Source organism: Callionymus lyra, chromosome 15 (assembly GCF_982586985.1).
Source record: "Callionymus lyra chromosome 15, fCalLyr1.hap1.1, whole genome shotgun sequence".
Taxonomy (NCBI): Eukaryota; Metazoa; Chordata; class Actinopteri; order Syngnathiformes; family Callionymidae; genus Callionymus; species Callionymus lyra.
The window spans coordinates 9,865,864-9,889,689 of record NC_141832.1 but is presented as its reverse complement, the minus strand read 5'-3'; the positions used below and the strand labels follow the sequence as shown (position 1 = coordinate 9,889,689).

The following is a 23,826-nucleotide window of genomic DNA, read 5'->3' as shown; positions in this document are numbered from 1 at the left end:
TTTTTAAATAAATTTAGGACATTTTAATTTTAAGGCACAGGCACATGATAAACTATGGTTTAAAGACATTATTGCCCGATTTCAGAGACCTTGACTTTTAGCCCTTTTTTCAACCCCGGGGTCAACAAATGTAAAATGTTATGCTATATTATGACATTTATGTCAACCTATATTATATTTATGTCATATTATATTTTGATATTTATGTCATGCTATGTTATGATATTTATGTCATGCTATAGCATTATATTTATGTCATACTTTGTTATGATATTTATGTCATGCTATATTATATTTATGTCATAATATATTTTGATATTTATGTCATGCTATATTTTGATATTTATGTCATGCTATATTATGATATTTATGTCATGCTATAGCATGATATTTATGTCATACTTTGTTATGATATTTATGTCATGCTATATTATATTTATGTCATAATATATTTTGATATTTATGTCATGCTATATTTTGATATTTATGTCATGCTATAGCATGATATTTATGTCATGCTATAGCATGATATTTATGTCATGCTTTGTTATGATATTTATGTCATGCTATATTATCATATGTATGTCATAATATATTTTGATATTTATGTCATGCTATAGCGTGATATTTATGTTATGATATTTACATCATGCTATAGTGTGATATTTATGTCATGGTATATTATGATATTCATGTCATGCAATATTATATTTATGTCATACTATATTTTGATATTTATGTCATGCTATATTTTGATATTTATGTCATGCTACAGGGTGATATTTATGTCATGCTATATTATGATATTTATTTCATGCTATATTATATGTATGTCATGCTATAGCAAGATGTTTATGTCATGCTATAGTATGATATTTATGTCATGCTATATTATGATATTTATGTCATGCTATATTATATTTATGTCATGCTATATTATGATATTTATGTCATGCTACAGCGTGATATTTATGTCATGCTATATTATGATATTTATTTCATGCTATATTATATGTATGTCATGCTATAGCAAGATATTTATGTCATGCTATAGTATGATATTTATGTCATGCTATATTATGATATTTATGTCATGCTATATTATATTTATGTCATGCTATATTATGATATGTATGTCATGCTACAGCGTGATATTTATGTCATGCTATATTATGATATTTATTTCATGCTATATTATATGTATGTCATGCTATAGCAAGATATTTATGTCATGCTATAGTATGATATTTATGTCATGCTATATTATGATATTTATGTCATGCTACAGCAAGATATATGATATTTATGTCACGCTATTTTGATATTTATGTCACGCTATTTTATGATATTTATGTCATGCTATAGCGTGTCCTTTATGTCATGCTATATTATATTTATGTCATGCTATATTTTGATATGTATGTCATGCTATATTATATTTATGTCATGCTATATTTTGATATGTATGTCATGCTATATTATGATATTTATGTCATGCTATATTATATTTATGTCATGCTATATTATGATATTTATGTCATGCTATATCATGATATTTATGTCATGCTAATTATGATATTCATGTCATGCTATATTATGATATGTATGTCATGCTATAGCAAGATATTGATGTCATGCTATAGCATGATATTTATGTCATGATATTTATGTCATGCTATATTATGATATGTATGTCATGCTATAGCATGATATTTATGTCATGCTATATTTTGATATGTATGTCATGCTATATTATATTTATGTCATGCTATATTTTGATATGTATGTCATGCTATATTATATTTATGTCATGCTATATTTTGATATGTATGTCATGCTATATTATATTTATGTCATGCCATATTATGATATTTATGTCATGCTATATTATATTTATGTCATGCTATATTATGATATTTATGTCATGCTATATCATGATATTTATGTCATGCTAATTATGATATTCATGTCATGCTATATTATGATATGTATGTCATGCTATAGCAAGATATGTATGTCATGCTATAGCAAGATATTTATGTCATGCTATAGTATGATATTTATGTCATGCTATATTATGATATTTATGTCATGCTATATTATATTTATGTCATGCTATATTATGATATTTATGTCATGCTACAGCGTGATATTTATGTCATGCTATATTATGATATTTATTTCATGCTATATTATATGTATGTCATGCTATAGCAAGATATTTATGTCATGCTATAGTATGATATTTATGTCATGCTATATTATGATATTTATGTCATGCTATATTATATTTATGTCATGCTATATTATGATATGTATGTCATGCTACAGCGTGATATTTATGTCATGCTATATTATGATATTTATTTCATGCTATATTATATGTATGTCATGCTATAGCAAGATATTTATGTCATGCTATAGTATGATATTTATGTCATGCTATATTATGATATTTATGTCATGCTACAGCAAGATATATGATATTTATGTCACGCTATTTTGATATTTATGTCATGCTATTTTATGATATTTATGTCATGCTATAGCGTGTCCTTTATGTCATGCTATATTATATTTATGTCATGCTATATTTTGATATGTATGTCATGCTATATTATATTTATGTCATGCTATATTATATTTATGTCATGCTATATTATGATATTTATGTCATGCTATATCATGATATTTATGTCATGCTAATTATGATATTCATGTCATGCTATATTATGATATGTATGTCATGCTATAGCAAGATATTGATGTCATGCTATAGCATGATATTTATGTCATGATATTTATGTCATGCTATATTATGATATGTATGTCATGCTATAGCATGATATTTATGTCATGCTATATTTTGATATGTATGTCATGCTATATTATATTTATGTCATGCTATATTTTGATATGTATGTCATGCTATATTATATTTATGTCATGCTATATTTTGATATGTATGTCATGCTATATTATATTTATGTCATGCCATATTATGATATTTATGTCATGCTATATTATATTTATGTCATGCTATATTATGATATTTATGTCATGCTATATCATGATATTTATGTCATGCTAATTATGATATTCATGTCATGCTATATTATGATATGTATGTCATGCTATAGCAAGATATTGATGTCATGCTATATTTTGATATGTATGTCATGCTATATTATATTTATGTCATGCTATATTATGATATGTATGTCATGCTATAGCAAGATATTGATGTCATGCTATAGCATGATATTTATGTCATGATATTTATGTCATGCTATAGCATGATATTTATGTCATGCTATATTTTGATATGTATGTCATGCTATATTATATTTATGTCATGCTATATTATGATATTTATGTCATGCTAATTATGATATTCATGTCATGCTATATTATGATATGTATGTCATGCTATATTATGATATGTATGTCATGCTATATTATATTTATGTCATGCTATATTTTGATATGTATGTCATGCTATATTATATTTATGTCATGCTATATTTTGATATGTATGTCATGCTATATTATATTTATGTCATGCTATATTATGATATTTATGTCATGCTATATTATATTTATGTCATGCTATATTTTGATATGTATGTCATGCTATATTATATTTATGTCATGCTATATTATGATATTTATGTCATGCTATATTATATGTATGTCATGCTAATTATGATATTCATGTCATGCTATATTATGATATGTATGTCATGCTATAGCAAAATATTTATTTCATGCTGTACTATGATATTTACGTCATGCTATAGTGTGATATTTACAGTATGTCATGATATATATCATAATATAGCATGACATGAATAGATTATAGCATGACATAAATATCATAATATAGCACGACATTAATATCATAACATAAACTGACATAAATATAATTTAGCAACGCATAAATATCATAATATAGCATGACATTAATATCATTACATAAACTGACATAAATATAATATAGCAACGCATAAATATCATAATATAGCATGACATAAATATAATATAGTATGACATAAATATCATAATATAGCATGACATAAATATAATATAGTATGACATAAATATCATAATATAGCATGACATAAATATCATAATTAGCATGACATAAATATCATGACATAAATATCATAATATAGCATGACATAAATATCATAATATAGCATGACATACATATCATAATTAGCATGACATAAATATCATGACATAAATATCATAATTAGCATGACATAAATATCATGACATAAATATCATAATATAGCATGACATAAATATCATAATATAGCATGACATAAATATCATAATATAGCATGACATAAATATAAGACAGCGTTGCATAAATATAATATAGCACGACATAAATATAATATAACATGACATAAATATCTCACTATATCTCACACATGATACAACATATGTCGTCAAACAAAGATGGTACAAGTATGACGTATATATGTCGGGATCACATCCAAGTGTGTTGCGTTGAATGAAAGAACCAGTTTAGTGCATCACTCAGACTTTATTGGGACGTGTGACAACACCCTCTATAGAAATATGAAAATAGTTCTGACATTTCTGGTATATGGTCATGCACGAGCCACGTGAAAGTACAGTTTCCATGGAAACACACGTGTTCCAGTACACACGGATATAAACAATCATCGGCGTAAGAAGAAACCCCCCCTCGTGTCGTTGATGCTGCCGATGAGCGGTGATTGTCTGGCGGGAGGGAATGGCACCGAGCGACACGCGGTGGTCGTCGTCTGAAAAGAAACTCTGGACAGCGATCCGGGCTTCAAAGGGCTTCTTGAAGTACCTGAGGTCCGCGGCGGCTCCGGGAAGCAGCCAAGCAGATAATCAACAGTGCAAATATGGCCCCCCCGAGAATATCCTCAACAAAACCAGCTAGCGTCGCCATTATTGCGTTACAAAGAGTCCTGTGACTTAATTGAGACGAGTCAGCGATAAAAAGGATTGGTGAAGCAAAAATTATAATAATGATGACTCGGCGTGTTTGTCGTGAAGGCACAAAACAACAACAACAACATCAACAACAACAACAACAACACAAGTCATGGCAGAAGCGTCTCCGTGGGGAAACGAAGAAAGTGGTGGGTGTCGTTTGGTCCCTTTACCCAAAGGTGGCGCCACAGTTGGGACAGCGTCTCTGACGCAGCGCGAAGCAGAAGAGGATCCCGAGGGGGAAGAAGAAGACGGCGCACAGGATCCCCAGACACGTGAAGTCGTCCTCCAGGACCCCGACCCTGACGAGCACCACAGAAGAAGACATGTTGGATTCATTATCAATTACAAATTAATAAAGTGAATTAAGACGACAAAATATTAGTTGCAGCTTTGATTAAAAAAATGCGTTCATAAATGATTAAATAAATAAAGATATATACAATAAACAACGATATATTTTATAGAATATTTTAATTATAATTGAACAAAAATATACAAAATTGAAAAAGAATAAAAGATGTAACACATTAAATACAGATCAATAATTACATGTTTATTTTCATATTATTAACCCTATAAACTAAATTAACAATTGCAAAAAAAAATGTATAGTAAAAATGTAAATTAATAGACAAATAATATTAAAATATTATTAAAACAAAAAAAATATGTATATATTTACATTTTTAATAAAAACATGGAAATTGTAAATATAAAATAAATAACTCAAAACCTAATTATGAAGCCATTTCAAAATAGTAATAAAATTAATTTATTATATATTATTATACATTTTAGATGAAAATACATTTAAAATATATATAATTATTTGAAGTAGTATTTGGTTTATTATAAACTAAAAAATGTTGTTTTTTATTTATTTCATAAGCAAATATAATTTAAATAAAAGGATATTTTAATACAAATCTCCAAAATAATAATTGGGAAAAAATAACAAATACTTAAAATATGTTATTATTTATACTATGATTATTATAAAATGCATAAGTCATAAATATAAGATCATAACAATAAAGGGTAAAGTCTATGAATACAAAATGTAAAAATCATAATTGTAGAATTAAGATAAAAATTTAGTAAAATATTAAAAAGTAAAATAAATAGTAAACATAATCTAAATATTCTAAAAGACATTTAAATAATGCTGCTGGGAGACCGGGGGGGCGGGCGGGTAACCTGGACCGGGACCAGAACCCAAAGTGCTGGTCAACGACTGAAGGAAACTGATGCTTTTGTTGACGATAATCGGGAGGAAATGTGAGATTTTAGGGTTAATTAGTAGCAAAAACACATGATTTCACACTGTCCTGTGACTTTTATCTCATCGTGTCTTATTGTTGTTTCAGTCTTTGACACAACATTTGGGATTTTATATGTAATATTCAAGGTATTACAGGCATAATATGTATTTATATACATTATAACGTGAATAATTTAATAAAAAGTTGTAAACAATAAAAAAGAAAGGTAAATATGTCTAAATATTATTCATATTTCCTTATCTTTGTTTGAAAATATTGTACATTTATATACATTATTTGCAAAAAATATTTGTTTTATTACAAATAATTAAATATATTACATGAATAATTGAACAAATACAAACTATTATGTCACTTAATAAAGAGTTAATAATAAATAAAAAGTTTAAAAAGTAAATGAATAAAAGTGAATTTATTTTTGTTATGATTTAAAACAGAATGACCTTTAATTGATAACAAACTGAACGATCGATTATTGATCTTTGACTGGTTTAACTCCAGCACTGAGTCACGTTCAGGGTAAAGTTCAGAGACGAAGGTTTAATCCGGAGCGACGTGAACATGTGACGCCAGTAAATCTGCTTCAGGCTGACAGAGAATAACTTTATCGACACGCAACGCTGAGACGCAGCTGATCACATCGTGTGTCCATCGATTTCTACACCTCGTTCTCACAGGACCTGTTGCAGTGCATTCTGGGACATTCTGTCGTTTAGATCAAGATATTTCAGCTCGACTTTCATCGTTTTTGCGCATCATTAAAATACATTGCTTCATATTTTAATTTCATTTTTTTTAACTTAAATTTTGTGATAAAACACTTTAATTTTACAACAAATGACAATTAAGACGTTTATTTTCAAAACTATTTCACTTAAACTGAATAAATATTTAATTAAACTTTATAAAACTATACATCCAACGTTCTTTGGCCCCAATATCTCCCATCATGCCTTGCGGCTGACGTGCCTCAATATACACCTCAACTACTCAACACTAAATCATCATTTTAAAAACAAAATACACGTAAATAAGTCCAATATAATACCTTTAAGACAGAAACTATATGTATAAAGTTTAGTTAAAAAATAAAATATGAAGATAAATGTGTTTTTAACATAAGTTAACAGTAAACAAACATTTAATCATAGAAATAAGATGGAACGTATATGAAAACAAGTGTAAATACAAAATAAATATTAAATATAACCAAATAAATTAAGTCATTTATATCCAATAAACTGTATTTGATTTTGATTAAGTTTCCCTTTTCATTCATTTATTAGTTATTTTGAAACAAAACCCAAAACTAATATGAAGTAATTTTAAAATAGTTTCCGGGTGTTCAGATTAAGAATTTATGTTTGAAATTATATCACCCATCATGCATTGCACTTAGGTTACCCAAGAATCCCAGGAAAACGTTTTTAATGATGTTATTAACGTTTCTATCAGCATGAACGTCTGGTCGTCGTATTTTAAATAAAGTTGTATTCAAAGTGAACACCATCTTGAACTGTAGAAAACAAAGAGATGACAAATGTCAAAAGTATTTTCATTTCCTTGTAACTGAGTCACATGTTCATCGACGAGAAACCATGTGACTCACCGGACTATAAAGTCCACGGTGACGACGTTTCATTTCCTGTCCAGGGGTCGAGAGAAACGGGAACAGATTTAAGGAAAACAAATACGACATTTTTCCGGAGGAAGTGTGTTTTCTCTCACGAGAACAGCACATGCTCCGGTGTGACCCGGGTCAGCAGATCGGGCGACGCTCGCAGCTTAAACTGTGCAAATCGACCATTAGAGCTGGAACTTCCTCTAGACGCTGGTTTTTCAAAATAAAACTCAGGTGTAGGATGAAGAGGTCTCACCTGCAGGCGGGACATCCTCCTACGACCACCACCGACGGCTGGATGATGGTGTACGTCCCCGGGTAGGGCTGCTGGGAGACCGGGGGGGCGGGCGGGTAACCTGGACCGGGACGAGAACCCAAAGTGCTGGTCAACGACTGAAGGAAACTGATGCTTTTGTTAAGTTAATCGGGAGGAAATGTGAGATTTTAGGGTTAATTAGTAGCAAAAACAAATGATTTCACACTGTCCTGTGACTTTTATCTCATCATGTGTTATTATATAAAACATATAAAATCCCAAATGTTGTGTCAAAGACTGAAACAACATTTGGGATTTTATCTGTAATATTCAAGGTATTACAGATTTTTTTGACTAAATTTTAAGACAAATTTGTTACGTTTTACAGTACATTTTATAAATTAAATCATTAATATTACACAGTTGTTAATAAAAGTAACTCGTGAACATTAATATTTGACCTGTTTTTCAACAGAAACTTTTATTTTATAAATATTTAGGGGTTTTCTAGATGACAAGTTATGTTTTTGTGTGTATTGTTCCACATATTTAGTTACACTAACATTAACAAACACTTTTGCTACATTTTAGGTTTTCATAATTAATAGTTTTTGTTAATGATTTGTCCCAATATATAAAATATTTAGAGGTTTCTAGATGACGAGTTATTTTTTTGTGTGTATTGTTCGACAAATTTAGTTACACTAACATTAACAAACACTAGTTTGTTAATTTGCTACATTTTAGGTTTTCATATTCAATAGTTTGTTAATGATTTGTCCCAATATATAAAATATTTAAGGTTTCTAGATGACAAGTTATGTTTTTGTGTGTATTGTTCGACAAATTTAGTTACACTAACATTAACAAACACTAGTTTGTTAATTTGCCACATTTTAGGTTTTCATAATTAATAGTTTTTGTTAAAGATTTGTCCCAATATATAGATATAAAGAAACCCAATATACTCCAAAAAAGATCATGTTTAATTAGTGTGTATAACTCTTTTGTTAGTGCGTACGAATGTGTGTATCTTCTTATGTGCTTGTGTACTTATATGTGTGCGTAACAAAGGTTGTTGTTGTGAATGTGTTTATAATTATTTATAATTATGTATCATTATTATTATAGAAATGTATTATTGTATTCATTTGATTTTCAGTGTTTTGTTATTAAATCCCATTTTTCATGTGTAATTATTTTACATTAAACAGACTTATGTGGGATTAAAATGTCGTTTTAAGGTGAATAACATAAACTAAAAATGTAAATAACGACATAAAGATGCTGAAAATGAATATTGAGTTTGTGTTTAACTTTACTATTGTGATTATTTTTGACGATTCCAACACAAAACAATGTTGTCTTTGTTTTATCAGCAGCTTCTTAAAACATGTTTATTTTCTCAATAAATGCGGAAACGATTTATTTTTACGACTCATGGTGTGTGTGTGTGTGAACTTTGACTCCTCACGTGAGCTCAGGTCAGAAGATAAAATAACATGTTTAAATCAAATTATTTTTACCAACAATGACTTAATTCTTAAGAAAAAAACGGTGTTTTTTTTGGCAAAAAAGTTTCGTTTCTGGAGAAAACAAAACTCGTTCGTCGTCACTCGTGTAGAGAAAGTGTGTGTGTGTGTGTATGTGTATGTGTGTGTGTGTGTGTGTGTGTGTGTGTGTGACTTCCTGGATGTTACAGTTACACAACACGTCAGATGATGCGTAGACAGTTTACACTAAAAAAAAAAAAGTGTCGCTAAAAACGCTAAAAAAAAAAAACAAATAGCCAAACATTTTTTTGGACCCTGAACGCACCACCTCCGGGGGCCGGAAGTGAGGCCAGTATTAGCGGGAAGACTCACCTTGTCCTGCGGGGAACTGGTGGTTGTAGGGCGGCGGGGCTGGAGGAGGGATGGCGCCGTAGCCGTGCGGCTGCGGTCCGGCCCCGTACGCCCCCGGGACCGAGTGGTAGGCCGGAGGTCTGTCCTGGAGACCCTTACTGTCCACCATGTCTGCTCACAACCACAACAACAACAACGGTGGATACTTCACGGACCCGGTGAGGCGTTCACTGACCCGCAGTGGCGACTACAAAAATACGAAAAAAAAGGGTGTAAAGTTCGCGTCTCTCTCGCTCCATATACGACAACTTTTTTCTAGCTGGACTCCATGTGCGCGCGCTCTCGTGTCATCGCGGCGGCGGCTGGGAGGTGTCAGTCAAACGTGTCAGTCAAAAGTGTCCAAAAAAAAAAGTGTCAGTCAGAAGAAAAGTCGCTTCTTTTGCTTTCTGTCTGGACTGTCAGTCACGAGGGCGCGGAGTCACGTGACGAGGAAGGCTTCTTAAAGGGACAGGCACGTTGAAAAACAAGCGTCGAGTGGCTTTCATGTAAAGGATGGAAAAAATAAATGAATAAACAACAATAGACCAAAGGTGATTAAAGAAAAAAGAAAGAAGGAAATAAATGATGAAATAATTTTATACGTAAAAAAAATATAAAAATCTATAAATAAATGTATTTAAACAGAGAAATGTTCTTTGACTAAATTAAAATTAATTTAATGTCATTTATTTCTAATTATTGACACATTTATTTATACATTTTAGTTATGTATTTATAAATGTATTTATTTATAAATGTATTTATTTATAATAACGTCATTTATCATGTTTCATATATTTAGTATATATATCTTTATCATCAGACGTTTTAAGATTCATAATAATGATACTTGGTGATGAGAGACGAGGTAAAAGTACTGGAGGCTGGATATCGGTGTAGTTAAACATAAGTACACCGATATATTTATATATTTTTTTTCAAGATACTGTATTCATCCACACTGTATCATATAAGATAATCTATTATTATTATTACTGGGACGAGGGGGGGTTTGTTCACATTAACATAAGGACGACTGAGAACGAGAGGATACAGTGAACTCTAGCCTCTTTTAACACTTATGTAGCATGTAAAAACATCATATAGTTTTTCATATACATTCATGTTCTTTGACTAAATTAAAATTAATTTAATGTCATTTATTTCTAATTATTGACACATTTATTTATACATTTTAGTAAGTATACATTTTGTATCAGTTTTTTTTTAAGTTTTCATAATATTTTTTTATGGTTTGTATTTCAATAATGTGCATATAAGATAATGTATAATTATTATTACTTGGTTTTTTTTTTGTTGTTTAAATTAACATAAGGACGACTGAGAACGAGAGGATACAGTGAACTCTAGCCTCTTTTAACACTTATGTAGCATGTTAAAAAAAACATATCACCCCAAAAGAAAGAAAGGACAAAGAAAAAAAAATTGAAAAACATTATGTTATATTGTTTATGTTTTTCTACTTCTATCCATTTAAATTGTATTTATATATATATATTTTTTATCCATTCTAAATCATGCAATTTTGATTGTTTATTTTGAAGGTCAAAACAACATAACAGCCTAAACAGGAAGCTTTAAAAAGTTGAAAAGTTTTTATTTTATTTACAATAGTTTTTCATATATATTCATGTTCTTTGACTAAATTAAAATTCATTCAAAGTAATTTATTTATAATTATTCACACATTTATTTATACATTTAGTTATGTATTTATAAATGTATTTATTTATAATAACGTCATTTATCGTGTTTCATATATTCGGTACGTCGTCATCGTGTTCATCTTTATGACTTCAAAACACATTTTAATATATTTTTATTTATCTAATATGGTCACAGGAATGATACGCTAACGCAACGATCATAAGAAACCTTACTAGTGAATAGAACCTTTAATTTTAATAACAGTTTGTTAAAACTTCTATTTAACCGTAAAAACCTATAGAGGAAAAAGGATTGAAATAAATATAAATGACTATTTTAATTAATTAAATTCGATTAATTCAATATAATACTTTACTTTATTTTTCTACATAATTCGTAATGTAATATAATTAATATATAAAGAAAAATGATGAAATAAATAAAAATAGAGAAAAGCATATTTATTACACATTTATATTTAACGACCAAAAACCTATAGAGCAAAAAAATAAACAATTTTTTTTTCTACGTAATTCGTAATATAATGTCATGCAGAGAAAAATAATGAAATTAACATTTTAATTCATTCAGTTCGATAAATTCAATATAATACATTAAAATAAGATACATTACATGTCAAAAAGTGATTAAAATACTTAAATTGAATTATTTTGATGGATAAAAAGATCAGATCAACTACAAGTTTCTTCCTCTGATCTCTTTGTGATCATTTTGTCTTACAGTTTTAAAAATATTATTATTATTTATTTTTATTATTAATATTTATTTGAAGGGTTAACGTTTTAGTTGTCACGATGGTTTGCAGTTTCACTATCCCACCATTAGGGGGAGCCAGAAACAAACATGTCATAAAAATACGTCACCATTGATCAGACTGAAGAAGAGTTGAACAACAGAGGTGACACGTTTTTAAGTTGTACAACAAAAATATAAACATTTTAAATTATTTAAAGTTTTCTATCATCCTTCTCGTTTCAACAGTGACACACACTGAACTTTACATGGATGAATAAAATAATAAAAACAACATTCCTGCATTTTTGTTTATCCAACTATGAATTAAAAACTTAAATTTATTTAAATCATCATTAAACTTCTATATTTGATCAACTGGTAAATCAGTAAGACTGTCAAAATGTCACCATGTAATATTAATATATATTTATGTATATGAAAGTTACGACTATTCGAGCGAAAATATTAATATAAAATAAGTGTTGATAATAACAATCTACATCCCTTCTTTGTTTTCAAAAATGAGGGAAAAATCAAGAGTAAAACATATTTATTACACACATGTTTATTTTTAACAACCAAATACCTAGACCAAAAAAAACAAACTATTTTATTTCATTCTTTCTACATAATCTGTAACGTAATATAATTCATAGATAAAGAAAAAATATATAATTGAACATTTTAATTAATTAAACCTTCTGTTTACTTTTAATGTTTTAAAAAAAAAAGTCATAGAAAAACATATTTAATACACGTTTATATGTAAAGACCAAGAACCTAGATGATTAAAAACAAATTAATTTTATTTATTTTTTCCACGTAATTCGTAATGTAATATATTTCATACATAAAGAAAAAAAATGTAATTAAATATGTGGTGTGTGTTTTTTCTCAAACAACAAGAATATGAATTTATTTATTTAATTTAAATAAAGAGAGTGATGTGAGAAAATAGTTTTAGTTGTTGTTTTTATTAATTATTTATCTTGCGACGCTCTTGAGAACATAGGAGTTTTTTTTAATCTTCCTGGAATGAAATAAACATATAATAGTTTGTAACAAACTGTAAGAAAAGTTATTTATTGATAAAGTTAAAGCATATTTCTTGTAGTTTTCGAACCAAACTAGCTGTAAAAAAAACTAGTCAAGTCTGTTGAATAACTTTCAATAATACATGTTCTCGTCGAGTCATATAGTAGACGGACAGGTAAAAACACACCTTCGCCTCAATTATTCATCCTGTGAGGAATAAATAATTCAAGTCTGCGCTGAGAGTCACTGACCGTCGCTGACCAATGGGAGCGCAAGCCTCCGCCGTCCTGCTGTGATCCAGCCAATCACAGCGTCGCCTCCTCCATTTCCTGTCGCGGCGTCGTTGCAGATGAAGATCCACCTGCTTCACCAATAATCTCTTTTTTATTTCTCCTCCACACGAGCAGCTCGGTGGTCTCTCCAGGGGTCAGCTGACCCTGTGTGACCCCGGATGTAAACGGCTTAGAGACCCTTTTTTTTTTTTGCGGTAAATGTGGGACTCGAACCCGCAGCTCGATGCTTAAGTCCGGGATGACGAGCCCTTGACCAGGACCAGGATCAGACGCCACGACTCAGGTACGACCCCCAGAGAGAGAGAGGACCCCCAGAGACAGGACCCGCTGTGTCACGTCCGTCACACTGACGTGATGGATGGAAGCTGTCACTCAAACCGTAAAACACTTGTGCGCACATTACCGTGTTTATGGATCAGCTTTTAGTCTGCGCATGCGCGCTACTATATTTTTATATATATATGTCATTATTTACACGTTAATAATACTTGAAACTTTGAGATTTATATTCACCGTCAATATGATCCAGTGAGGATTAACAGTCACTAAGACAACTGTCAAGTCAGAATTATTTCCGGTTTGATATTTCAAAATAAAACGTGTTTACGGTTTAAAATAAATATATAGTTCGAAAAGTGATATGTTTATGTTGTAGTGTAGTAATTATTATGACGTTTTAAGATTCATAATAATATATATATATATACTTTGTGATGAGAGAAGAGGTAAAAGTATTTGAGGCTGGATAGTTGTCAGAAAACATAAATACATCGATATATTTATATATTTATATATATTTTTCCAAGATACTGTATTGATATTTATCTGCACTGTATCGAGTTTTCAACATAGTTCTTTTATGGTTTATATTACAATAATGTGCATATAAAATAATGTATTATTACTTGTTTGTTTTTAAATGGTCAACTGAGTACAAGAGGATACAGTAGCCGCTTATAACACTAAAAATATCATATTACCCCCAAAAGAAAGAAAGGACTAGGAAAAAAATTAAAAAAAAAAAACTCTATAATATATATTGTATTTTTTTAAGCTAAATTAGTTTTTCTACTTGCAATTGTATATATTATTTATTTATTTTTAATCGATTCTAAATCATACAATTTTGTTTATTTTAAAGTGTAAAACAACATTTTAGCAGATTAAACAGGAAGCTTTAAAAAGTTGATTATTGAGTAAGTTTTTATTTTATTTAAAATAGTTTTTCGTATACGGCCACTTACTTACAAGTCACTTTTTTACTTTGATTATTTGTGTTTATCTTGATCTTTAAAATATATACTTTATTGAATATTGTTTTGTGACCCTGGTCTGGAAAAGCGCTATACAAATAAAAATGACTTACTTTCTTACTTACTTTATATATAGTATACTTGTTTTATTTAATTTAGTTATTTATTACATTTTCATTGTTTTTTTTTTTATCATATTTAATTAATCTTAATTTACTGTATTTTCTGGGTTCCATGTTGACTTCCTGTAGGCCTCTTTTATGGTTTATATTACAATAATGTGCATATAAAATAATATATTATTACTTGTTTGTTTTTAAATCGTCAACTGAGTACAAGAGGATACAGTAGCCGCTTATAACACTAAAAATATCATATTACCCCCAAAAGAAAGAAAGGACAAAGAAAATAATTAAAAAAAACACTATAATATATATTGTATTTTTTTAAGCTAAATTAGTTTTTCTACTTGCAATTGTATATATTATTTATTTATTTTTAATCAATTCTAAATCATACAATTGTGTTTATTTTAAAGTGTAAAACAACATTTTAGCAGATTAAACAGGAAGCTTTAAAAAGTTGATTATTGAGTAAGTTTTTATTTTATTTAAAATAGTTTTTCGTATACGGCCACTTACTTACAAGTAATTTTTTTACTTTGACTTATTTGTGTTTATCTTGATCTTTAAAATATATACTTTATTGAATATTGTTTTGTGACCCTGGTCTGGAAAAGCGCTATACAAATAAAAATGACTTACTTTATATACAGTATAGTATACTTGTTTTATTTAATTTAGTTATTTATTACATTTTCATTGGGGTTTTTTTAATCATATTTTATGAATCTTAATTTACTGTATTTTCTGGGTTCCATGTTGACTTCCTGTAGGCCTCAGCATGTCCATGACTCTGCTGTGGGCGGTGGACGTGTACGGTCGGGTCTACAGCCTCTCCACGGGGGGTCAGAGGTGGGAGCGAGCCGACGACATGCTGCTGGAGCTGAAGAGGGTCAGCGCCGGGAAGGATCGCTGCTGGGGGGTCGGCTGTGACCACCACGTGTACCTCAACATGACGCCCCACGAGACCTCCATCCGCTTCAAGGAGGAGACCTACGAGAACCAGGTGTGGGAGAAGTTCAGGGACATCAGGATATTGTTCATTAAAGTACTCACTTACTTACTTCATATTTTTTATTAAAATTATTATTTTTTTCGAGCTTTTAGGTTGTTTTTTACATTTTAATTCAATAATTTCTATATAAAAATGTTTTATTAGTTTTCATTATATTCAATATTTTGTAGTAAGGTAAAAAAATATATATATATAGAAAGGCGCTATATAAATAGAGATTATTATTATTATTATTATTATATTTCTTTATTGAATATTTTCTAAATTAATTAATTTACAAATGTAGTTTGATATTTTAATTGACATAAAGATATTGTTTTTTATTAAAATGATGGTGTATTTTTAAGCTTTTAATTTTGTTTACATTCTCATTAAATCATTTTGTATATTAAAAGGTTTTATTAGTTTTCATCGAATTCAATTATTTGTAGTTTTTATCAAATATTTTCCAAATTAAAAAAATATACACATGTAGTTTGATATTTTCATTACAATAATTAAAAAATGTATTCCCTAAATCCATCGTTTTATAAATCGTAGTCTTTTAAATTCAATATAAAAATGTTGTTATAATAGAGTCACCAGACATTATCAACAGAGCACCGAGATACTTGATCGAACTTTCAGCCAATCATGCGACACGTAGATGATCATGTGACTGATCCGGTCACATTAATCAGAACAATGAATTATTTAATTTTTTACATCAAATTTTCTTGTATTTTAAAACTTATGACATTAAATTATTTTCTATATTTACAGGTTAAATAAAAAATTGAATAATTTGAACATTTTTGGAGGAAATTGTTTTGAAAAATGATATAAATATTTTATATTGTAATAACAATAATTACAGAAATATATTTTCACCATTCAATTGTATGGCAGCACTTTGGTGCCAACATTTTAATATTGAATTTAAAAGACTATGAATTAAAAAACATTGAATTTATAGAGTTTATTTTTGAATTATTACAATTAGAATATCAAACTCTATGTGTTAATTTTTTAATATATATATATATATTAATGCCAGCTTTTAATATACACGTTATTGAATTAAAATATTGAATAAAAATATAATAAATGTAAGAAAAAAATGTCTCGAAACAACTGAAAAAGTAAAATAAAGTCCACCATCATGTTCTGACCCAGAGGTGGAACCCGGTGGACGGCTTCACAGACACACTGCTTCCCACCGACCGCTGGCCCTGGAGCGACGTCACGGGTCTGACCCCTCAACCCCTGCACGGCTTCCAGCCGCCCTCCAGGAGCTGGGACTGGGAGGGCGACTGGTTCGTGGACCAGACCTGCGGAGGAGAACCCAGTCAGACCGGGGTGAGCGACACCCACACACACACACACACACACACACACACACTGACCGTCTCTCCCCGAAGGGCTGGGAATACGCCGTGGACTTCCCCGCCAACTTCTCGCCCGACAAGAAGTGGAACTCGTGCGTGCGGCGGCGCCGCTGGATCCGCTACAGGAGATACGTGGCTCAGGGCAGCTGGGCCAAGGTGGGTGTTTTTTTTTGGAACCTCCGGGTCGGTCCAGAACCGTCACCGGAGACTCTTTTGTTCAGATCCCGCTGGACGACCCCAGGAAGCCGCCGCTGCCCTTGAGCGACATCAGCTGCGGCGGCTGGGAGATGAGCGACCAGTCCGGGCGATACCCGTACCTGTGGGGCGTGACTCAGCAGGGACAGGTGAGTTCGTCTTTCTTTTGAGTCAATCGTTTCCATGTCAACTTCTTGTTGAACATTTGAATTTTTTACGTTTTTTTACACATAGATTTGGATATTTTGGTCGCATTATTAAAAATAAAATAGTATTATTTTGGCGAGAACTTTCTTAATTGTAATAGACTTTGTAATGTGTTCTGTCAGTATTATTTTGGGGAGAACTTGATTAATAGTAGCAGAGTGTAATGTGTTCTGTCAGTATTATTTTGGGGAGAACTTGATTAATAGTAGCAGACTGTAATGTGTTCTGTCAGTATTATTTTGGGGAGAACTTGATTAATAGTAGCAGACTGTAATGTGTTCTGTCAGTATTATTTTGGGGAGAACTTGATTAATAGTAGCAGAGTGTAATGTGTTCTGTCAGTATTATTTTGGGGAGAACTTGATTAATAGTAGCAGACTGTAATGTGTTCTGTCAGTATTATTTTGGGGAGAACTTGATTAATAGTAGCAGACTGTAATGTGTTCTGTCAGTATTATTTTGGGGAGAACTTGATTAATAGTAGCAGACTGTAATGTGTTCTGTCAGTATTATTTTGGGGAGAACTTGATTAATAGTAGCAGACTGTAATGTGTTCTGTCAGTATTATTTTGGGGAGAACTTGATTAATAGTAGCAGACTGTAATGTGTTCTGTCAGTATTATTTTGGGGAGAACTTGATTACTAGTAGCAGACTGTAATGTGTTCTGTCAGTATTATTTTGGGGAGAACTTGATTAATAGTAGCAGACTGTAATGTGTTCTGTCAGTATTATTTTGGGGAGAACTTGATTACTAGTAGCAGACTGTAATGTGTTCTGTCAGTATTATTTTGGGGAGAACTTGATTAATAGTAGCAGACTGTAATGTGTTCTGTCAGTATTATTTTGGGGAGAACTTGATTAATAGTAGCAGACTGTAATGTGTTCTGTCAGTATTATTTTGGGGAGAACTTGATTAATAGTAGCAGATGAAATGTGTTCTGTCAGTATTATTTTGGGGAGAACTTTCTTAATTGTAGCACACTTTGTAATGTGTTCTGTCAGTATTATTTTGGGGAGAACTTTCTTAATTGTAGCACACTTTGTAATATGTTCTGTCAGTATTATTTTGGGGAGAACTTTCTTAATTGTAGAAGACTGTAATTTGTTCTGTCAGTATTATTTTAGCGATAACTTTCTTAATTGTAGCACACTTTGTAATGTGTTCTGTCAGTATTATTTTGGGGAGAAATTTCTTAATTGTAGCAAACTGTAATGTGTTCCGTCAGTATTATTTCCTTAATTGTAGATCTTTTTAATATGTTCTGTCAGTATTATTTTTGGTGTAACTTTCATTTCTCTCGTTTCATTGTAGTAACATTTTTTTATTGTGTTCTGTCAGTATTTTTTTGGGACATTTCTTCTCTCTGTATTATACTTAGAAAATCTATTTTTGAATTCTTTTAATTAAGATATCAACCTGTATATGTAAAAAACGATCAATTAATTGTAAAATAATTTTAAAAAAATTAAAAAGAAAATTCAACCTTTCAATATATACATTTAAAAAAATAAATTAAAAAAATGATTCAAAAACAATATTTCTTTAAAAAAAAAAATCAAAGTTTAAATATTTTAAATGTTGAAATGATTAAATATATATTGGTGACACTGTTATACTTACATAAATAAATCCTATAATTTATTTAAATTAATTTTAAAATAATTTTGTCTTGAGAGAAAAGGAACAGACATGAGGGACGTCGATGATATTTTTGCCTCGTGTTTGCAATTTAATATATGTCAAAGGTCGGAGACTTGATCCTCCCGCCGCCACTAGAGGGCAGCATTTGTTTATAAATGAGACTCCAAGCTAAGAATACAACTGACGTCATGAGGTGTCATGTGGTGCAGGTCTGGTTCCGGGAGGGAATCCATCCTCGGGTACCGGAGGGCTCCGGCTGGGAGGAGGTAGAGGTGCCCAAGGAGGTGGCTCAGATCTCCTTGGGCCCTGGGGACCTGCTGTGGGCTCTGCTTTGGGACGGGAACCTGCTGGTCCGTACTGGACTGAGCCTGGACAGTCCGACCGGTAACGAAGCCTCATCCTTAGATCTTGCATCGTTGGCTCAGGTCTAGAGATGAGGTCCTGTTCCTTCAGGGACGTCGTGGGAGGAGGTGGAGTCCCCGGTGCAGGAGGTGGAGGCGCTCCACGTCTCAGTGGGGGTGGGCGTGGTCTGGGTGGTCACCAAGGACTACAAGGTGAGTGAGCGCCGCCCCCTGGTGGTCAGGAGGTATAAAGACGATGGTTTGGTTCGTCTAGGTCTGGTTCCGACGGGGGGTGAACTCCCACAATCCCTGTGGCTCCGGGTGGATCAGCATCGGGGGGGAGATGATGATGGTGGACGTGGGTCTCAACGATCAGGTGACACGTGCACACAATACACACAGACACACACACACACACACACACACACGACTGTTGACGAGTAAAGATGTCGGTACGACAACATACTTTGACGTCTCATACGATATCGAGTCGCGTCACGATGCATGAGAAATTATACGATATATTGCGATATATCGCGATACTGTAATATCAAGTATATATGTGTAGTACTGTTGAGTACTTGACTCTGGTAAATCGTAACTTCTTTCATTTATTTTCAAACCAAAATATGTCCAAACACCAGCTTTAAAAGCTGCTGGAGTCACTGTATCCTCTCGTCCTCAGTCGTACCTGCTTTCATATGTTTTCAAACCAAAATATGTCCAAACATCAGCTTTAAAATAAACAGCTGGAGTCACTGTATCCTCTCGTCCTCAGTCGTAACTGCTTTCTTTTGTTTTCAAACCAAAATATGTCCAAACATTAGCTTTAAAAGTTGCTGGGGTCGCTGTATCCTCTCGTCCTCAGTCGTAACTGTTTTAATTTGTTTTCAAACCAAAATATGTCCAAACACCAGCTTTAAAAGCTGCTTGAGTCACTGTATCCTCTCGTCCTCAGTCGTTACTGCTTTCAAATGTTTTCAAACCAAAATATGTCCAAACATCAACTTTAAAAGCTGCTGGAGTCACTGTATCCTCTCGTCCTCAGTCGTAACTTCTTTCATTTGGTTTCAAACCAAAATATGTCCAAACACCAGCTTTAAAAGCTGCTGGAGTCACTGTATCCTCTCGTCCTCAGTCGTAACTTCTTTCATTTGTTTTCAAACCCAAATATGTCCAAACACCAGCTTTAAAAGCTGCTGGAGTCACTGTATCCTCTCATCCTCAGTCGTAACTGCTTTCTTTTGTTTTCAAACCAAAATATGTCCAAACATCATCTTTAAAAGCTGCTGGAGTCGACTGTATCCTCTCGTCCTCAGTCATCACCACGGTTTTAAAGTTTATATAACAATTCAAATCTAACAACACAACGTTGTTGGATTCTCTTCACGTTGATTCACAACAAGCTTTGTGTGTCTTCACTGCCCCCCCCCTTCAAGTGGTGCCTCCTGTAACACGAGCATCAGTCCAGGTCCTTATATATCCAGGACTACTGCTGGCCTCGACCTATGGACCCTCCCCGGTCAGACGCCGGCCAAGTCGCCGTCGCCGTGTCCCGTATTTCATTGTGGTGTAAGAAGGGAGTCGTCACACTGTGACCTTTTAAAGTAGCTCTGCTGGACCACCATGGTGTCTTAGGAGGACACGTGTGTGTGCCTGTGTGTGTGTGTGTGTGTGTGTGTGTGTGTGTGTGTGTGTGTGTGTGTGTGTGTGTGTGCGTGCGTGCGTGTGCGTGTGCGTGTGTCCAACACGTTTTTTTCTAGGTACCAGAATTTCAAAAGACTGCCATGCTCTGTCTGTATTATCTTTTGGCAAAAAATGTCAAAGCAGACTTTGTAATATTTTCAGTCAGTATTACTTTGGGAATAACTTTCTTATTTATAGCAGACTTTGTAATATGTTCTTTCAGTATTACTTTGGGAGAACTTTCTTAATTGTTGCAGACTTCGTAATATGTTCTGTCAGTATTACTTTGGGGATAACTTTCTTAATAGTAGCTACTAATCAGTTCTGTCAGTATTATCGTGGGCGCAATTTTCTAAATTGTTGCAGACTTCGTAATATGTTCTGTCAGTATTACTTTGGGGATAACTTTCTTAATAGTAGCTACTAATCAGTTCTGTCAGTATTATCTTGGGCGCAATTTTCTAAATTGTTGCAGACTTTGTAATATGTTCTGTCAGTATTATTTTGGGACATTTCTTCTCTCTGTATCATACTTGTTTCTGTATTATTGCCGGGAAAGTTGAATTTTCATTGTCTCTTTCTGTCAGAACTATTTGGGGGATAATTATTTTTCTACTTTCTAAAAAGTTTAGTCCGGGTCACATTATTCCACATTTGTTCTCCCAAAAATGCTCCGCTTGAAGACGAGACGTCATTGTTGGAGTCTTTGTGTGTTTTATTTAACAAAAGGACCAACATAGGGAATTCTTAACTATAAGGAAGATAAACTAAAAAGGGGCCTACATCGCTCCTTGAGGAACACCTGTGTCATAGTATATGTTTGGGTTACAGGTTTGGGCAGTCGGTGAAGATCGAGGTTTGTACTTCAGAATCGGAGTGACACCGTCTGAGCCCACGGGGAACGGCTGGATCCCGGTCTCTGCCGAGTGGGGGAACAACCAAGAGGGGGCGCCCTCGAGGTGGGGTCAAGGTAGCATCAAGTAGACGGTGGTTAAGTTGTTGAGCCGTGTGTTCTGCAACAGGATCAAGTCTGACGGGCCGCAGATCGAAGCCTCCCAAATATCGGACTCGGACTCAGAGGTGGGCCCGCCAGACCACCAGAACGGCGCCAACAACACACCAGTCCTGGAGGCGGCGGATTCATCGGTGGTACCTTTGGGAGGAACCAGTGGAGATGTCGCTGCCGTGGCCCCCCACCAGGACGCCCCGAAACCCTTCATTCCCGCCAGCGACAGTTTCATCAACAGCCTGGTGTCGGACCGGGATAAAACCTCCACGCCTCAACAGTCCATCGCCGAGACGCCACAGGAAGAGGAGCCGGCCCAGGTACCCCTGACCCCTGAGGCCACGGGTCGCAGTGACCCCTGGAGCAACGTGGACCTGGAGGGAGCAGAGGCGGCTCGCCTCGAACAAGCGGCGGCCAGCTTCCTGATAGAGGGCGCTCTGGAGACGACTAGTGGTGTGGGGGAGGGGGACGGACCGGTGTGGGCCTGGATCTCGGGAGGAGGCTGCGACGTGGACGCGAGTTCCCAGATCAGCTGGCTCAGTTCCACAGGTATGACAGTCCAGTACTTGACTCTGGTGTTGCTGAGTTTACAGACCACATGACTTTTGACGAAGTTGTAACTGCTTTAATTTGTTTTCAAACCAAAATATGTCCAAACATCAGCTTTAAAAGCTGCTGGAGTCACTGTATCCTCTCGTCCTCAGTCGTAACTGCTTTCATTTGTTTTCGAACCAAAATATGTCCAAACATCAGCTTTAAAAGCTGCTGGAGTCACTGTATCCTCTCGTCCTCAGTCGTAACTGCTTTCATTTGTTTTCGAACCAAAATATGTCCAAACATCAGCTTTAAAAGCTGCTGGAGTCACTGTATCCTCTCGTCCTCAGTCGTAACTGCTTTAATTTGTTTTCAAACCAAAATATGTCCAAACATCAGCTTTAAAAGCTGCTCGAGTCACTGTATCCTCTCGTCCTCAGTCGTAACTGCTTTCATTTGTTTTCAAACCGACATATGTCCAAACATCAGCTTTAAAAGTCACTGTATCCTCTCGTCCTCAGTCATGATCTCAATTCAAAGACTGCTACCATGAAGCTAAAAATGTTGAAACATCAAATTGAAAACGAACAACTGTTTCCTCTCGTCCTCAGTCATCGCCGGATTTCATTGTTACTTAAGAAAAATATGTCCAAACATCAGC

General features: G+C 32.9%; 2 protein-coding genes across 2 annotated transcripts in view; one reads left to right on the top strand and one right to left on the bottom strand.

Moving 5' to 3' along the window:
• Positions 1 to 4,535: 4,535 nt before the first annotated feature.
• bri3 (brain protein I3) lies at positions 4,536 to 10,478 on the bottom strand. The gene is made up of 3 exons (XM_087808645.1): positions 10,027 to 10,478; positions 8,162 to 8,261; positions 4,536 to 5,300 (listed from the first exon to the last, which is right to left on the bottom strand). Exons 1-3 carry the CDS (start codon positions 10,172 to 10,174, stop codon positions 5,168 to 5,170), a joined length of 381 nt encoding a protein of 126 aa, XP_087664771.1. The 5' UTR covers positions 10,175 to 10,478; the 3' UTR covers positions 4,536 to 5,167.
• Positions 10,479 to 13,728: 3,250 nt separating this feature from the next.
• tecpr1b (tectonin beta-propeller repeat containing 1b) overlaps positions 13,729 to 23,826 on the top strand; it is a 20,572-nt gene continuing 10,474 nt past the window's right edge. Inside the window, exons 1-10 of the mRNA XM_087808642.1 lie at positions 13,729 to 14,079; positions 15,945 to 16,177; positions 17,342 to 17,524; positions 17,587 to 17,709; positions 17,775 to 17,897; positions 19,808 to 19,982; positions 20,052 to 20,152; positions 20,214 to 20,315; positions 22,457 to 22,584; positions 22,648 to 23,180. Coding sequence (XP_087664768.1) covers positions 15,953 to 16,177; positions 17,342 to 17,524; positions 17,587 to 17,709; positions 17,775 to 17,897; positions 19,808 to 19,982; positions 20,052 to 20,152; positions 20,214 to 20,315; positions 22,457 to 22,584; positions 22,648 to 23,180 — 1,693 coding nt within the window. The 5' untranslated portion in view covers positions 13,729 to 14,079; positions 15,945 to 15,952. The remainder of the gene's footprint in view (positions 14,080 to 15,944; positions 16,178 to 17,341; positions 17,525 to 17,586; positions 17,710 to 17,774; positions 17,898 to 19,807; positions 19,983 to 20,051; positions 20,153 to 20,213; positions 20,316 to 22,456; positions 22,585 to 22,647; positions 23,181 to 23,826) is intronic.

Coding starts and splice junctions, on each gene's coding strand:
- bri3 (XM_087808645.1), bottom strand. CDS start 10,174: ATGGTGGACAGTAAGGGTCTCCAGGACAGACCTCCGGCCTACCACTCG. Junction 8,262..10,026: donor CCAGTTCCCCGCAGGACAAG/GTGAGTCTTCCC, acceptor GTCCCGGTCCAG/GTTACCCGCCCGCCCCCCCG. Junction 5,301..8,161: donor GGAGGATGTCCCGCCTGCAG/GTGAGACCTCTT, acceptor GGTGCTCGTCAG/GGTCGGGGTCCTGGAGGACG.